Source organism: Prunus persica, chromosome G5, assembly GCF_000346465.2.
Source record: "Prunus persica cultivar Lovell chromosome G5, Prunus_persica_NCBIv2, whole genome shotgun sequence".
NCBI lineage: Eukaryota > Viridiplantae > Streptophyta > Magnoliopsida > Rosales > Rosaceae > Prunus > Prunus persica.
Window position 1 is genome coordinate 13,977,844 of NC_034013.1, and position 17,561 is coordinate 13,995,404.

The following is a 17,561-nucleotide window of genomic DNA, read 5'->3' on the forward strand; positions in this document are numbered from 1 at the left end:
ATCTCCCAATTACTTTCCCAGCATTACCAAACGTGAAAAAGGAACCTTCTATTTCCCATCCTTTGGAAAATGACAAGGAAAATTATTTATCCTCAAATTCGTTCTGTGAACCAAACGGGGTCAAAAGGCACACGAATGTGAAGCAAAGTCGTTAAGAAAAGTCAGCAGAGAAATGGTTAGCAAATGTCTAATGCAGTTGTTTGTTGCTTTGCTTGTAAGTTTCCTTTTTCTTAATTTTTGGTCGGATTTCCTTTATTTTCTTGCTGTGATGCTTTACGCGTGTGTTTGTGATTGGCTGTTGTTGCCATATACCTCTAGTTTAACAACATTTGAGTAACCATGAAAGGTTTGTGTGAGTCATTGTTTTAGCTTCTGGTGTTGTCGATTCGAGAGCATTTTGAACATTGTATGAACTTGAAGAATATTGAGGAAATGATTTATATATATATATATATATATATATATAAATACATAGGAAAAGCAAAATGAACTAATAAGGGAAACCACGAACTTGCAAAAAATTTGTCACAAACAGGTCATTGTCATAATTTTCGTAGAAATCATATTCTACAATTATCTTAAAACATACTCAATATGGCAGCAGCAATATGCGTATGCGCACATTCATATGTTGAACCGCCAGGTTGGGAACCAAGGGGCGGCTGGCCTGTGCTGCAGCCCACCCCAAAAATCAACATCCCCTTGAGAAACCTCTAGGTAGAAGCCACCCCAATTTTTCGGCTGGTTCCGTCACTGTGAACCAGTTATCGTTTCTTCTTGCCTCTCTTTTTCGTGCTAGTTTCAGCTGAAGCTTCTGCCTCTTCAGCCTTCTGCTCTGCCTCTAATATGGCCAACTGCAGCATACATAGAAGCATTAAAGTCAAATTTTTATCTTCGTTAAATTCTCAGGAGTAAAACCTATATAAACCTTGAGACACAAACCAAACAAGTTACCTCATCAAGAATTGGTTTAAGTTCTCTGTATCGAGCTTCAGCAAGATCAAAACCATCCTTACGGAGCTCCTGTGATGCCAAGGCCACACCATGTCACATCACATGCACAAGAAAACAAATATGAAAACAGCTTGAATAGGAAGCTACTTCTCCTCCTCCATATGCAGCCTATTATTTGTTTCTTCATTCATTTTTATCCTTGATAAATCTGTTGAAACTATGGGTTTTCTTTATTGAGGAAAAGGAAGAAACAGACCTTTCCAGTGTGTTGAGTATGTTCATGCGCTGCCATTTGCCAGTACATATTTGTACGTTTGTAGAATTCTCTCAAAGATTCACCAGGCTTCACATAAGACATACAGCAATATTAGCTGAAAAAGTTATGTAATGAAGAAAATGCACAACTAAAGACGTAGGCTTACAGGTACAATGTGAAAGCAAAACAACTACAAGTTCAACCCATAAATTATACTCATTTATTTTATTCACACTTGCAATACAGTTTAAAATTTAAATAGAAATAAAAGATTAAAAAGCAGCACCGTTGGGGTTCTTTGTGAATCTGAAAGGCCAAGACTGGCTCTGATCTGCTCTATTCTGGCCCGTTTCTCTTTCCTCCGTAGAGCCCTTCCCTCGCCCTTGATTAAAGCAACAGCATCTCCCATTTGAAGGGATCCATCTTTCCCACCCTGTGCACGCATAAAAAGTGAAGACAAAACAGACAGCTCAATATTTTACTTTTTCAAAAAGTCAGTCTAATGATTTTCATCTAATTGTAATACAGGCATGGCCAAATACAAGAGATCAAATAAGATGGTATCATGAACCCCATAAACCAAAATATACAAAGAATCAAAATAGCTAATACAAGGATGTATGCAACATTAAATTTAAAATCCTTTGTTCCAAAATTGAGTTAGCTATAGAGAGGAGGAAAAAAGGGCAGACAGAATACCAAAGGAAGAAATAATTCAAAACTTCAAATAAAAAGTCATCAAAGTGTATCTTAACCACAAAATCTGGATTCCCTTAACTGTTGAAAAACGGAAAAACACATGTACATTATAGAGTAAATAAAAAAACCTCTTCATCATTATCATCATCAGTCTCATCACTGTTGCTGTCTTCATTGCATTCATCTTCACTATCATCATCTTCATCTCCATCCTCATCTTCATCCTCAGAGACCTCAACCCATTCAGATCCCGATGCCTAGGTAAAGGGAAAAGCAAACTCAGGCTTAAAATAATGAAATTCAACAAAAGCAAAGATTTCCAGTTGTCTCAGTTTATTCACAATAAAGTCTGCAATAGTAACAGTTATGTCTAGTGATCAATCAAGGCAATACAACATTTGAAAAATATCAAGATGGTATGAACATCTATACACAGAGAACAATCTGTTACAAACCGGTATGATGCACTTCCACTCGTCAAGTTTGCTAAGATTAAGAGAATACAAATCATCGAGTGTAATTTCTTGGTCTTTAACCTCCATCATTCCCCCATAAACATATAACGTATCTCTTCCAACAACCATGCAAGAATTGATACGTCCACAGGGCTTCACTATCTGACAAAATAGCCAAATTCATAAATCAAATGGATGCATTTTACTGTTTGAGGAAAGATACATAAATTGATAAATTCAGCATTAAAAAAAACCTCTGGTATATCAGAAATTTGTGAATCCAAATTAGCACTAGATTCCTGTGGCTTTCCTTCAGATTTGACAGCTAAGTCACCATTACCACCAGTCATGGTTGTAGCCATTTGATTTGATATACCATCAATTTTGCTTTCCAAGTCATCTGCTTCTTCATCATTCTCTGAATTATCACCTTTGTCATTTGCCACAGACCCCTCTGGTTCAGTTGAATTTATCTTATCATCACCGTTACGTTTTCGTCCAGAACTCTTTTTTACCTGCAAAAATGAAAACAAGGGGTCTTAAATGAATTGCTTTCATTTTATTTATTAATAAAAGTGAAAGATCAATGACTTTTATAAAACACTGAAATCAGTACATATTCATGCTATAAATCTATACATTGCCAAACCTTATCTTTTGTTGATTTCCCCTTCCGTAGCTCCAATGGGTACCTGTACCAGAAACAAAATTGTGATTCACATATAGGCAGGAACTATTGCACTTTAGACTTCATTGCCTAAAACACAATTAAACTTCATAAATCACTGGAAGAAAAAAAAGAAAAAAAAAACTGAAAAAGAGCGACAAGTTGGGTTTGGAGGAGAATATTATCACTGGAACAAATCATGATGTGTAAACTGCAAAATGCTAATTGCTCTTTCAAGAAAACCAAATTAGATCGCAGCTGATTGTACAGGTAACCAGAACTTAATTACAACCTTCTGAAAGAGACAAATTAAGGTCATAGAAAATGGGCAGACTAAGGGACATGGACAATGATTACAATAGTCTCAAACTGTTAATAAATAGATAAATAAACCTCAGATGGGGCTTACCAGCGATGGTTGTCTAATTGGAAACCATAAAGTTCGTCCAAGAACAAGCTCATCATTACATCACCTGCATGCATCCAGGAACAAAAGGAAAATAAATCCACCTACCCTAAAAGGTCAGTCCTAGCTTCAAGCCAGGACTGTATTGCCTAGCGAAAATAGAAAGGTACAATTGAAAGAACAAACCTCCAACTTCCATGTCCACCACACCCCCAAAGAACAAAGCTCGCTTCTTATGAACACACATAGAAAACCCAGCTCGAGGTCCAGGAGGCATCCCGCTTTTTTTTACCTTTAATATGCATTGATAAATACACAGAAACAAAACGGTCACCAAAGAAAACAGTGGTTTGAAGTAAAAACCTTGTTCCATTCCCAAGTCCTAGGATCAAGAGACCACAAGTCTGAATGAACAACTCCTTTCTCAGAGCCAGTTTTATCAGATGAAACTTCTTTGGAATAGCCACCATATAAGAAAATCTGTCATGTCAAAAAGAGACCACAAGGTCAAGGCTGTCAAGGATGTCAAGATATGACAGACATTATGAGGTTATTCTGAATCACTCACCTCATCTTGGTACACAAAAAACTGAAAACCACTTCGGGCACTTGGCCACATGGAACCCGGCCTAGGAGTTATTTCTTGCCACTGGAATGCAATGCCGTAAAAGTATTAATTAAACATATATGTGCGTGCGTGTGTGTGTGTGTGTGTGTGTGTGTGTATATATACATGCACACATATATACTAGATTAACGCGACACAGCGAAGATATCTTTACCTTGAACTGATCAAGGTCAAATACATAGAGATCATTATGGTACCTGCACAACACTTTATTATGGTCAACCCCAACTTCAACTGTCATGCAACAATACACAATGAAAACCAGTTTAGTTAATAAAAAAGATTTGCTTGAAAGCCCATAACACAATCTCTGTGAAATCTTCTCAAAAATACACTCTCCGTGAAATCAGCCCGCCATAAAAGAGAAAATGTATTTTAAAGGACAGTAAATATGTCCAGAAATTTTTGGAAAGAAAAGAGATACAATAAAACCAACTTTGCAGCTAAATTTCACACGGTGCTTTGGATCTGAGCATCAAGCCAACATAAAAAATCAACACCAAATCATGAGATAAATAATTATGAAACCTTCAAAATGTTAATAAAAATCCATCAACAACCTCACTTCTCTAAGAGTGTCATAGAAGCCTCCAAAAACAATAATCTTGTGCTTGTACAGTACCTGTAACATAACCAAAAACATAAATGTTTTTAGAAATCTCTGTTTACAATTTTTTTTAACAAAAAAAGGTATGTAAGATGAAGATTAGACTAATGTTGTCATGTCAGTCTCAACACACACACACGCGCAGGTATATGGAAATTAGACAACTCAACTCCATAGTCCATACTAATTAGGTATTGCACACGTCAATCTAAAGCAACCTGAATTTACCATTCGATGACCTGAGCGTGGACTTGGACTCCCTTTTAAATTTAGTTGTTCCCATTGATTCGTTTTGAGGTCCAACATCCAAAAGTCCTATAACAGGAAGACATAAAGGTAACATTGTAATAAGACAAACTATGATGATATGTAGGTTAAAAAGTCAAACCCCAGTCTGCAACAAACAATAGTTCAAAGGTTTTACCTTGTAGTGATGGAACCTCTCTTGGTTTGGGGAAGTAAACTCACCACCTAATGACAAACAAATGCAATCATGTTCATGATGCAAAAGAATTAAAAGTCCATGTGGTGCACAAGTAATTGTAAATATAAATGAAATTTTGTCAGTATACCAAAGATGTAAAGATAGTTCTTCCACGTCACGGCCTGGTGTGCACTACGAGGAGGTGGACTATTGGGGCTCGAAATTAACTTCCATTCCTGCTTTTCAACATCGCAGCGGTAAAGATCACCATACACAAACGTCTGCAGCAACAAAAATTATCAGAACTCAAGGTGAACATTAGGTAAACAAAAAATTCCAATTAATTCATATAAAGCAAATAAAGCATATAGATTCTAAAAGAATATCAAGACCTAACCTTATTACCATTGTAGAATTCACCCCCGTAAAGGATTAACTCTGTCTCTTTCAAGGGATTTATGTTCAGCTACACAATTAACAAGCACAAAATATGAGATTTACAAGGGGTAATGCACCCATACATTCACAAACAAAACTAAGACTAATCCACTAAATGAAAATTGCTAAAAAAATTCAAGTGTGTCATTACCGTACAATTTGATCGCGGAGACGGAGCTGGGACATTGTCCTCAACATGGACTTCCTTCTTCTTGGCTTCTTCTTTTTGTATATTCAACTGTGGAAAAGCAAATGCATAGCAAATTATTCAAAAATCGAATAACACCTCCATTTCCATTTCATCTTGCCACCAATTCAAAGGTAACCATTGAGATCAGAAAATAAAACTGAGTTCACAAACATCTCTGTATGAACTTCAAAAGCAAACAATCGCTCTTAATGCACAACATTTCTAGGATAGCAGGGCACCCCTTTGTTTCTGCACTAAAACACTCCCTAAATTGCTGAACTGATTTCCCATAAATATCATCTTACATTTTCACTTATGCAACGCTTTTCCAGAAAAACCAAATTCATAAACTTTAATTACGAATATCTCAAATTCAACAACGAACAATTAAACCCGTAAGGAATTTGTTTAAAACTTCCACAGACTATTTTAGTTTCCCAACTGACCCATAACTCTAAATAACAAGCACACAATGACACACACATATATATGCATAGGTCGAGTATGAAATTACCAAAATGGCATCGATGTCATCCTCGGGCGAGAGCTTCTTGGTCTCTCTGCGAGCTCTCTTTTCATCAGCTTTCGCTGTTTTCTTCTCTGTTTTCTCTTTGCCTTTTCCTGGCTTCTTCGTCTTCTTCCCCATTTCTCGAAACACTGCCAAAGAGGCACAAAGCAGCTCTAAGTCTTTCAGACTATTAAATTCAGAGCAGACTCGGCGCGAGGAAGAAGAGAGAGCTATGTGGGCGACACTATAAATAACTCTGTTGTTTTCGGAGAGATGTCTTTCGCTTGGGGTAGTAATCCGCGGGCAGCTGGGTCACTGGGTCACGAGTCACGACCTCACGTTGTCGTTTTCTAAAGATGAGGCCAAAACCGGACACAACTTAAGGCCCAGCGCTTAATCGGAACGGACTCGTCTGGAACAAACATAATACGGGTATAACTCAACTGTGTCTATTATTGAAAATTTGCTATAAAGAAAATGTGTATTCAATATTTAAAAAAATAAGTATATATGTGTATAATATGTGTATAGTATGTTTGTTTTTTTTAAATGTGTATTTTATCGAGTCTTTAAGATGTGTACGGAAAATAAAAATATTATTTAAAAATACATACGTGTGTGTATAATACAAGTATTAAACGAGAAAATAATAACTATGGAAAGGTAAAAAATCAGAAAGGGACAATAGATACTCGGGTAATGGCCTAATAGTAATGAATATTGCTCTAAACTACTCTTATCGAAGTACAAAAATCAGGAAAAAATAATATTTTTTTAAAGGACAACAATATATTTAAAGAGTATAGTTGTGAAACTATAATATTTATTTATTTTTTTTAAAAGGACCCCAATATAGCCGTGTGGCTATACTATTTATTAAAAAAAATTAAAAACAATGGATAATGCTATCAATAATAGTAATGGATAATTCGATAAATTACTCCTATCTAGGTAAAAGAAAATTGGGGAAATTTTTAAACTTTTTTTTTTTTAAAAACAGAGTATCTCCTTTTGATTTCTTTACTTTTCCAGAGTTATTACTCATATAAAGAATTTAGCATTTTTTTTTCTATTTAATACTCGTATTATACACATATGTACGTATTTTTCAATAATACTTCCATTTTTCCTATACGTCTTAAAGACTCGGTATAATGAAAGCAAACGTATCATACACGTATTGATATTAACGATTATTTAATATCAAAGAACAAAAAACAAAGTCCACAAAATAATTAATTACTATTTATCAAGTAATTTATAAAATTCATAAAATATTTAAATATTCACTAAAAAATAATAATTACTAATTAAAGTAATTTAAAAAAGGCTAAGGTATTACTTAATTACATGTATTAAATTAAAGAAGTTGTGCAAAAAACAAAAGTAAAGAAATTAATTTTCTATTTTTAAATTTTAAAAATTAAAAAGAAAAAAAAAGACAACCTCTCTTGACGAAATTTCATGGGGCAGGTCTGCAGACCTCTCCTTACGAAATTACTTTTGCCGACAAAATTTCATTGGAAGAGGGTTTTCAAAAAAAATAAATATAAACTTAGTATCTTTAGGTCAATAATTTTTTTTTCCTTTCTAAAATTTATTTTCTGCAATTAAATAATGTCTTTGCCTGATTTAATTACTTTCATTAGTAATTATGTTCTAACTATTATTTCTCTAGTGAATAATTAGTATTAAATATTTTAATTAACATTATAAATGATATTATTTAGTAAATAGTATTTAGTTGTTAAAATTTTGAATTTAATAAAATTCTTTAATACTAATTATTCACTAAGTAAATAATAATTAAAGCAATTAGAAAAGAGAATTTGAGATTATGGTATTTAACATTATAGCCGCTCGGCTGTACTTTTAAAATATTCTATTTGTAGAGTATAGCCGCGTGATTATACTCTTTTAAAAATAAAGAAACAAATAAATTGGGCCGCCTAGGCGCTATAAAACGGTTCCTTTTAAATAAAATAAATAGTATAGCCGCGCACCCATACTCTTTAAATATCTAATGGGTGCCTTTTTGTTTTAAAAAAAATTTCTCCCTAATTTTCCAATATAGGATTCTTTACCTTCACATTCTCACACGCCCCCATACGTGTAGTGAATTTTCAAGCCTAACACGTAGACAACACATTTTGAGTGACGTGGAGCACATGTGGCTGTTGAGCTTTCACACGTGGGCAACCTGGCTCTGATACTATGAAGGAAGTTGAGGTTCCACCCCAAAATCAATTAGCAATGGGGGGAGTAGCCCAACTCCTTATAAGCCCTTGCTAGGTTTCATAACTTTCCAATGTGGGACTCTTTATCTTCACATTCTCACAACATCACTCTTTCTTCTTTCTACCAATGTGGGACAAATGTATCCTTGAATTTCATTCAAACTTCTAACAATAAGTTTATAACATATGTGTTATGTTTAAAATTCGTTATTCGCAAATTTTAAGATTTATATGCATGTTATAATTTAAGTGAATTCGTAACACCGCACCATCTTAACTTTCGTTTAAAATGCATAAAAATGACTAGTCTTAAGAGGACGACTGAACATTTGAGTATGGTTGCCTCTTCCTTTCGTTCATACCTTTTCTTAAGTAATGCCAAACACTAACACTAAATTTGCAGTCTTTTTCATTTAAAAACTGTCTTAAATTCTTCACCTTCTCTCTTCTCTCTCGTCTCTCAAAAGGAGAACCCACTGGGGTTTCAAGTTTCAACATATGCTTTCCAAAATTTCAGTTTCTGCGCATGCGATTGGTAAAACTGTTTTCATGGTTTTCAAGTTACATGGCTACAAACTTTTTAGTGCAAAGTTTGAACCTTTTGAGGCCGGCCTTGTGGATTCTTTTAACTAGTGGACAACAAGTGACAATTGGCTTGGTACCTTTTAATATTATTATCTTTCCATTTCTTTAATTGCATGCGTTAAACACATCTTTTAATGTATTTATACTTTATCTTTTTTTTATTCTTATTTGATTTTTACTTCAAATTTTGCTCACAAAATTGATTGGTGCCTTTGGCTACAATTTAAGGTCACACAACCCCAACATTAAGTACAAAAATGGTAGTATAATAAACATTTCGAGATCCTTTGAAGATTTTGAATTTGGAATTTTTGAAGCTACTTGTCACCAAACCACAATTTTAATGACAAACTATATAAAATCTATAAATAAGAAAACAGACTATATGACACCTTCAGAACCCTAAAATCTTCGAAAACGAAATCAAATTTAGAGGAGAGATTTCATAACATTTTATTTTATCGGTGGATAAGATTTTCATAAGAATAAAATTTAGTGATGCAACTCCTGCATGGTTGCATGCCATGTGCAATATTATTAATTAGGGTTTTGTTAACGTTACTAGCATAAGATATTAAGTCACTATAATTAGGTGGGCATGATTAGGCGACATGATTAAGAGATTAATTGTTTGTGGTTATCCAAGTTACAAATCTTATGCTATACTTGCCATTTTTATATTCACCTAGTTTTTCGAGTTTCTGATATCGAACCTGCTGAGAGTATTTGTAAGCTTTGCAATAGTGCTTAAAGATTTTAAACCTCTACACCAATTATCAATTAATTTTAAGTTAGATGCACACACTCTAATGTGGCATAATTGAGCAATTTTCACTTCAAAATATTTAGGAAATTATATATGATTTTATTTGTTTAACTTATCGAATATCTGTATTCAATTTGTTCATATCAGATTGTTAGTGAGAGTCGTCTCAATATACTGGATCATCACATGTATAAAGAGTCATCAACTTGTTTTTGTTTTTGTTTTTTTGGTCTAAAACCATAATTAGCATCTTAAGAATCAATAATATAGATGAAAGTCACGTAGTAGTAGTGAGTTGCCTTTTTAATATCCAAAACAGAAGTACAGAGAGGTTGCCATAATTATATATTATTATTATTATTATTATTATTATTATTATTATTATTATTATTATTATTATTATTATCAAGTTCAACCCTCCCAAAACCAAACCAAACAAATTTTATTTCATCCTAAAAAGCTAGTGACCATGTGAGGTAACGCTTGTAACGCCCTACTTCCTAAGTTTCAGCTTTCGCACTTCGAGCCCTGCATGGTGCCCATTTGTTCTTATAATATATCTTCTTTTTGGGTCAAGTTCTTATAAATATAATCTACGAAGATTCCCTTTCTAGCCAGCTCAAGCATCTTGTTGCACATCTATATATGTATATGTGTAACCACCACCCTAGCATAAGACACAATTTCACACCCAATTGAGTACGTCAGAGAGAGAGAGAGAGAGAGAGAGAGAGAGAGAGAGATGGGAGGTGAGCTATGTGCAACAATGGGAAATGGGTTCTTCACAAGAATAGGCAAATCATGGAGCCAGTTGGAGAAAGGGTTAAATGATGGAGTCTCAAAGAGCAAAGTTGGCAAGTACTACAAGTTAGAAGCAAGAAAGAGCTGTTTTACCAAGGAACTACGTGCCGGCTTAGCCACTTTCCTCACCATGGCCTACATCATCACCGTCAACGCCACGATCATTGCCGACTCCGGCGGCATGTGCTCCATCGCCGACTGCTCCGCTCCGGCAAACCAAACAGCCACCGCGGATTGCATGCTCAAGCCCAATGAAGGGTACCAGAGTTGCCTCTCAAAAACCAAGAGTGACCTTCTTGTTGCTACAATTGTATCAGCCATGATTGGGTCAATTGCCATGGGTGTCTTGGCAAATCTGCCCTTGGGCTTAGCCCCAGGCATGGGCCCAAATGCTTACTTGGCTTATAACTTGGTGGGTTTTCATGGAACTGGGAATATGTCTTACCAAACTGCACTAGCTGTGGTTCTAGTTGAGGGATGTGTTTTTCTTGCAATTTCAGCTTTTGGGATCAGAGAAAAGCTGGCCAGGCTTATCCCTCAACCTGTTAGGCTTGCTTGTGCAGCGGGAATTGGCTTGTTCATTGCTTTTGTGGGCTTGCAAATCCACCAAGGTGTTGGCCTAGTTGGACCAGACCCATCCACATTGGTCACCATCACAGCTTGTGCTAATACCAACCCACAAACTGGTGAGTGCCTTGGTGGAAAAATGCATAGCCCAAAATTCTGGCTGGGTTCTGCTGGGTTTTTAATTACATGTTATGGCCTAATCAAGGAGATTAAGGGTAGCATGATATATGGTATTGTCTTTGTCACACTTATTTCATGGTTTAGGGGCACACATGTGACAGTTTTTCCCAACACACCAGTTGGTGACACAAGTTACAATTACTTCAAGAAAGTGGTAGATTTTCACAAAATTCAATCCACAGCTGGAGCTGTTAGCTTTAGCAACTTCAATAGGTCTGAGGTTTGGGTGGCTTTGGCCACCTTGCTATATGTTGATGTGCTTGCCACCACAGGCACATTGTATACCATGGCTGAAATGGGAGGGTTTGTGAATGATGAAGGAGGCTTTGAAGGTGAGTACTTAGCATACTTGGTCGACGCAGGCTCGACCATCGTGGGGTCTGCATTGGGGGTGTCCCCCATTGCAACATATGTTGAATCTTCAGCCGGTTTGAGAGAAGGCGGACGAACAGGGTTAACAGCAGTGACAATTGGTTTATGTTTTTTTGTATCATTGTTTTTCATTCCTCTGTTGTCTAGTGTGCCTCCATGGGCTATAGGCCCTTCGCTGGTCATGGTTGGGGTGATGATGATGAAGGTCGTGAAGGACATAAACTGGGGAAACATGAAGGAAGCTGTGCCTGCTTTCATAACCATGCTTCTCATGCCTCTTACTTATTCTATAGCAAATGGGATTATTGGTGGCATTGGGCTCTACATTGCTCTTAATCTATATGACTATTTGGTGGTGCTGCTTAAGTGGTTGGCTAAGATGAGAAGAATGGTGGTCAAAGAACACAATCAAGTGTCTGCTACAGCTGCTGTAGACTCGGCAAATGAAATTATTTGAAGGGTTTGAGGTCAAAATCTAATTTTGTTGAGAAAGAAAAGTAGGGTTGGAAAATTCAAGCAACAGCTGTGTACAGATGTAGTTTATCAAATTTTAATATTTCATGAACAACATCGTTTTTACGAAATTTATGCAAATGCTCAGACCACATGTAACAGACGAGTAAAGGCATCTTAACACACAAAATGCGGGGGCTACTTGCTCATGAAAGGAGCACCTAAACTAGGCTGTACCATTTAGAACCTAATGCATGTTCATAAGTGCTGGTTTTGCAGCTCTACATAAAGAGTTTTCTTAGGATCACGAGATGGTAATTGAGATGGTAAAATAGTAGTAATTACACGTACATACAAATCAAAAAGTGTTAAATCTCTCATTTGCTAATTATCTGGACGGAGCATATGCCTTCAACTCCATTTTCAATCCCAATAACACACTCATCTCCTGGTTGAATGTTGTTTGCCTTGCTGAAAGCTTCCCAACCGCTTGCCAATGTTTTGAAGTAATTTCTTTCAATGTAGAGGACTGGCCACAATCTCATTACCGGATCTCTTAGGTAAACTACCCTCCTATCCGTTTGAGGCCTTCCTCTATAGGTCATGCGTATTGGCAACCTCATTGGCAACTCCTGCAAAAGTATCCAAGGGGGGCAAAGCCAGTTAAGCAAAACCAAAAGAATACTTGGTATTCAGTCAACAACGATAACATGGGGAAGGTGAATACAGGGTTAGGGGCAAAACTATACAAACATACAATTATCAGATGCGCCCTTCTGCACATGTATACGGCACGCAATGATAACTAAGTCTTCAAAGTCCCACATTGATTTTTCTTTTTTGGTCCCAATTCCCATATATTGATTAAAAAGTCAAACTTAATTGTCAATTGGTTGATTTTTTTACAAGATTGTGTCAAACTAGCACAAGTCTGAAGAGATAATATGTCGCATATCTTGGAGAATAGAAACGTTCTATAGAAGAGTATAATTATCAGATGCAATTTTCTCACAAAATGAAATTACAGAATTTGGAAGACTAACAAGATTATTGAAACAAAAGCATGCAGTGAAGGAGGCACCAATACCAACAAATGGTCAATCACGAAATCTATCATATAAAACCGGACTAAAATTCAATGCAAGCAATGCGTATAAGAAGAGACAAAATATATACAGTGCAAAAACTAGCATACAAGAAAAGATTGACTGCCTGCTTTCACCTGACAGGAGAAACTGGATGAGATTGGCCAGGTTATGACTGGATCAACAGGTTCAGATTTTACCACAGGAACAGCACAGTCATTTCCTGTTCTAATCATATTAGAAATCTTACTACACACCGGGTTCACAACCTTTACTGATTCCCCTACAATTTAGTTGCATTGTAGTTAAATCAGAGTAGCGCACAGCAAAACACTATCGTGCATCCATATGCACAAACAGAGCTTTCCTTAACAAAATGATGTGAAAGTACAGTTTTACCATTTATTTGTGGAATGATTTTCTGACTGCACGGATCTGAAGTCAACTCCACAGACTCTATTTTAATGGCCTTCATCGTTTTATCTGTTCAACAAATCAATTTTTTACTATCAGAAATATTACATAAGATAAATCAAATTGTTAAACAGCACTTAGCCAAAAACTGAAAGATGCTCCAACAATAGTGCAGGGACATATAGCAACTGAAATGAAGACAGGCCAGAATGCTATGAAAAATTTGGGATCCAAAAGTAATGGGAATACCAAAGGACTCTGAAATTTCAGAAATTTTTTTGTTAGCACTTTGGCAACTGTCATCGATGAAATCATGTTCCTTTCCGGAGATTACCACCTCATTGCCCGATAATGATTCTGAGAATAAATAACAAACAAAATGAAGATACTGAACATAAAGAAAGCTGCATATACTACAGACATTATTCACTCAGGAAACCCACAAAGAAACACACAGGAGCATGGAACTTAATTGTGTCTTACCTGATCCATCAGCAGTCAGGCATTTATTTATTGCTGTGTTTGAAATATTAGAGATGTTCTCATTTTCTTCAGGTTTTAAAGCAGCTTTTGGGAAGAGATGCCAAGAGGTCTTGCAGATACATAAACCTTCATGAGAAGGTGATGCTGTATTTTGGACTTTGGTTTCAGAAGAGTTATTTATCTGACTCCCATCAAACTTGGATGCATCCGAAGGAATTGCTGCAGTCACAGCTTCTTTAGCCACTGGACTTTTATCAACTGAGCCAGCCTCATTTATCAATCTTAGCAATGAATCATCATGATCTGAGCATGTTTCATCCATAGGAATTGCTGTAGTCACTGCTCCTTTAGCCACTGGATTTTTGTCAACTGGGCCAGCTCCATTTCTCAATCTTAGTAATGAATCATCATGATCTGTGCATGTTTCATCCATTGCAGTTACTTCATGGCTTCCACCAGTGCCAGAGTTCTTTTTCAACATTTCAAAATCAGACAAATCAAAAATATAGGTTCTGTCCTCTTCTTGTTTGTCCCCCACGTCTCTATCGAGCATACAGATCATTTCTTCAATGTATGCTTCTTTGGGATTGAGCTTTGACCTTTCATTACTATTATCACGGGCTGATTCTGTGACAATTAGATCTTTCCCCGTGTCATTCATCTCGTGCAGGTGGTGACCTATATCTGCATCTGAGCCATGCACAACAGAGGTTCTTGAATCCCGTTTGTTCATTGAACTTCTATCAATTGTGTGACTCGGACCAGCTTTGAAGGTATACTTTCTGTTATCCCTTGTCCTTTTCTTCTGATTTATGGCCTCGGGAAAGTTGAGTTTCTCACACCCAGATTTGTCATAAATTTTAACAATAAAATGTGAACTTGTGATGTAATTGAAGATCAGAAATTCTCCAATCTTTAGATCATGGTCTAATGAAAATGCATTCCATCCTTGTTTAAGAGAAAGGGAGCCATTAATTCTGGATATTATAACTTCCCATTGCAGCCCCAGTGAATCTTCAAGAACAGCTTTTTGATTAACCAATGCTGACACAGTAGGAGCAAATTTAGGAGGCAAGAACTGCAACAAGATAATGGAGTCAGCTTAGAAGTAGCAATCTCTAGTTCACCATAGGGGAAAAAAGGGAGCTGCAGAAATTACATATTACTAGTCGTATACTAATCATATTCGTGAGAAAAAGAAAAAGTAGTTAAAGCTTTTGCAGGAATTTGTCCACAGTCTACTACATCACATAGTTTACATAATTCTAGAAAGAAAAATACAGAGTAATATTGATGTTTAAATAAGGACTTCCAATGGGAATGTCATCTCCACAAAAGAAGAGATACAATCGAATTTGTTTATCATCTCGAAGCCGTTAATTAGTAAGCTCATAAAATATAAAGCCTAGACTAAAAAAAAGACGGGTTATAGAGAAAAAAATGAAATAGAATAGGATTTAGGGGCCTAGGGAGGACAATTTATCGTACCAAAAGTTTAGAAAACCGATCTCCAATCATGACTTTGAAAAAAGAGGCAACATCAGGTGAGGCTTTCTTCTTGTTCCCATGATCCAGCAAACACTTCTGAGTGCATTCTACACAAGCTACCTTGCCATCCATCTCTTCTCTTGCTCTGTTGAATACTTTTACCACTAAAAGAAATAAAAAAATATAAATTACTACGGTATTCTAATGACACAATAATGTCATTCAAAGAAGGGAAAAAGAAGTACAACCTCAAAGGAGATTATTTCAAAGAGCTCAAGAACAAAATAACTAGCATGCAATGCTTCAAAAATTTAAGGGTTAACTGCGGTTTTGCCCCTGAACTATCACAAAATTGTCCATTTGCCCCTTGTTACTTTTTTTCGGAAAATTAACTAAATAAAATAAGTCAATCTCCCCCTCACCGTTAGATTTTTGAACTCCATCCCATTTTCTGTAAAAAAATGTCACATATTCACGTGAGAAAGGAAAAAGGTTTTAGAAAAAGAAAAATTAGCGGTTAAAATACAAAATTAATTAAAAAAATCCTAAATGGAAAAAGAAGTATCCAGCAAAGCAAGCAACAAATCCGCAAAGAAAACAAAACCCCAACCCCTCCCCGATAAATTTTTTTGATCTCCCTCAGACCTCTCTGTCCTCTTCTCTCTCTCTCTCTCTCTCTCTCTCTCTCTCTCTCTCTCTCTCTCTCTCCATGTCACACGTCACACTAAAACCCCAAAAAAATTTCATCAAAAACAACCCCAAAATTTGAAAACCCATAACAGATACAAACATAATATCATATGAAGAAGAAAAAAATGCCGACAAAATCCAGGTTTTTAATAAGCTGCAAAGATGCAAGGAGAGATGGAGCAAGAGCATCAAATTTTTTGAAACGGGTCGAAGGATGGAACCAATTTAAGCAACATAATGAACAAAAAATATATGTTGCACCTCAACAGCGTTCTTGAACAAAATATCATCCTCATCAGGAATGCAAGGAGATAATGGAGCAAGAGCACCCATGGAGAGAGAGAGAGTGTGTGTGTGTGTGAGAGAGTGAGAAAGAGAAAAAAAGAAGACAGAGAGGTGGGAGGGGAGGGAGATCAAGAAATATTTGTGGGGAGATAACGTTCACTAACAAATAATTTTTTGCAAGAAAAAAAATAAGCAATGTACCTTCAAAGCTTCACGATCATGACTAAAACAAACATGTATGGTACCAGAAATCCAAAAAGGAACTTTCTTTCGCTTAAAGTTAGGACCTTTTTCAGTAAACAAACACGATTCTAGTATTAGTATAAACATCCCTTATTCTATTTAGCAAAGCACTTAAATTCACTTACAGATAAATGTTTGCAAGAACAAAAGTGAGCTAAATTGTGAAGCATACTTACCAACAGTACTAAGAAGCTCTTTTGAAAGAAGACTTTTTGAGTGATTTTGGGTTCAGTCCTCTCTGAAAAACTTTGTCTTTGAAAGGTCCGGCGAGGGCTCAGCTTGCCACTCACCAGTCACACTCATTATTAAGCTTCTTCTTCTTTTTGTTTTTTGTTTTGTTTCGTTTTTTGGGTCAAGCAGTGTCGCATGAAACGAACGATGTCCACGTGTGGTAGTACTGTGGCTTGGTTTTCATATTAACAAAAGTCAAGGCATTGGATTTGGGTTTTATGCAAGCCCGTGAAACTGGCCCAGCTCAAAAAGAAAAGCTTAAACTACAAAAAGCAATGTGGTCAAGGCATTGGCTTATTGCCTGCAGTGTATCCTTCCCATTATTCTGACCAAAATAGATGGTTCTGATTGGAAGCAGAAAATACCTACTTATAACCACTCAACCAAGGCAATGAAAGCAGTCAAGGGGCAAGTTTTAGAAAGTCAAAAAAATCAAACTTTTAAGTGGA

The 17,561-nt window shown here is 36.1% G+C and overlaps 3 protein-coding genes across 6 annotated transcripts; 1 reads left to right on the plus strand and 2 right to left on the minus strand.

Moving 5' to 3' along the window:
* LOC18777351 (kelch domain-containing protein 4) lies at positions 477-6,498 on the minus strand. 2 transcript variants are annotated; one of them, XM_007210243.2, is made up of 20 exons: positions 6,239-6,498; positions 5,686-5,772; positions 5,494-5,562; positions 5,245-5,377; positions 5,097-5,143; positions 4,901-4,987; positions 4,626-4,687; positions 4,220-4,262; positions 4,006-4,086; positions 3,801-3,917; positions 3,624-3,729; positions 3,441-3,504; positions 3,014-3,056; positions 2,619-2,879; positions 2,365-2,526; positions 2,038-2,166; positions 1,497-1,643; positions 1,211-1,297; positions 955-1,023; positions 522-854 (listed from the first exon to the last, which is right to left on the minus strand). In XM_007210243.2, exons 1-20 carry the CDS (start codon positions 6,368-6,370, stop codon positions 765-767), a joined length of 2,016 nt encoding a protein of 671 aa, XP_007210305.1. In that variant the 5' UTR covers positions 6,371-6,498; the 3' UTR covers positions 522-764. The 2 variants fall into 2 exon arrangements, with proteins under 2 accessions (XP_020420194.1, XP_007210305.1); XM_020564605.1 differs by lacking the exon at positions 4,626-4,687 and having other exon boundaries at positions 477-854; positions 4,220-4,299; positions 4,891-4,987.
* LOC18777126 (adenine/guanine permease AZG2) lies at positions 10,543-12,352 on the plus strand. Its single transcript, XM_007209821.2, has one exon. The coding sequence runs from the start codon at positions 10,563-10,565 to the stop codon at positions 12,195-12,197; it is 1,635 nt and encodes a 544-aa protein (XP_007209883.2). The 5' UTR covers positions 10,543-10,562; the 3' UTR covers positions 12,198-12,352.
* Positions 12,335-17,155, minus strand: LOC18776710 (B3 domain-containing protein Os01g0905400). Of its 3 annotated transcripts, none has more exons than XM_020563435.1 (7): positions 17,058-17,155; positions 15,664-15,827; positions 14,176-15,253; positions 13,942-14,049; positions 13,678-13,761; positions 13,389-13,561; positions 12,335-12,825 (listed from the first exon to the last, which is right to left on the minus strand). In XM_020563435.1, the coding sequence occupies exons 2-7, from the start codon at positions 15,793-15,795 to the stop codon at positions 12,571-12,573; spliced, it is 1,830 nt and encodes a 609-aa protein (XP_020419024.1). In that variant the 5' UTR covers positions 15,796-15,827; positions 17,058-17,155; the 3' UTR covers positions 12,335-12,570. The 3 variants fall into 3 exon arrangements, with proteins under 3 accessions (XP_020419024.1, XP_020419025.1, XP_020419026.1); XM_020563436.1 differs by having other exon boundaries at positions 12,337-12,825; positions 13,416-13,561; XM_020563437.1 differs by lacking the exon at positions 13,389-13,561 and having other exon boundaries at positions 12,691-12,825.

Excerpts from the sequence above, each read along its gene's own strand:
- LOC18777126 (XM_007209821.2), top strand. The coding sequence starts at position 10,563 with ATGGGAGGTGAGCTATGTGCAACAATGGGAAATGGGTTCTTCACAAGA.
- LOC18777351 (XM_007210243.2), bottom strand. The coding sequence starts at position 6,370 with ATGGGGAAGAAGACGAAGAAGCCAGGAAAAGGCAAAGAGAAAACAGAG. Across the intron at positions 5,773-6,238 it reads ATGACATCGATGCCATTTTG|TTGAATATACAAAAAGAAGA; the intron begins GTAATTTCATAC and ends GCTTTTCCACAG. Across the intron at positions 2,527-2,618 it reads AAATTTCTGATATACCAGAG|ATAGTGAAGCCCTGTGGACG; the intron begins GTTTTTTTTAAT and ends CTATTTTGTCAG.
- LOC18776710 (XM_020563435.1), bottom strand. The coding sequence starts at position 15,795 with ATGGATGGCAAGGTAGCTTGTGTAGAATGCACTCAGAAGTGTTTGCTG. Across the intron at positions 13,762-13,941 it reads TGAAATTTCAGAGTCCTTTG|ATAAAACGATGAAGGCCATT; the intron begins GTATTCCCATTA and ends TTTGTTGAACAG. Across the intron at positions 13,562-13,677 it reads AATCATTCCACAAATAAATG|GGGAATCAGTAAAGGTTGTG; the intron begins GTAAAACTGTAC and ends ACTAAATTGTAG.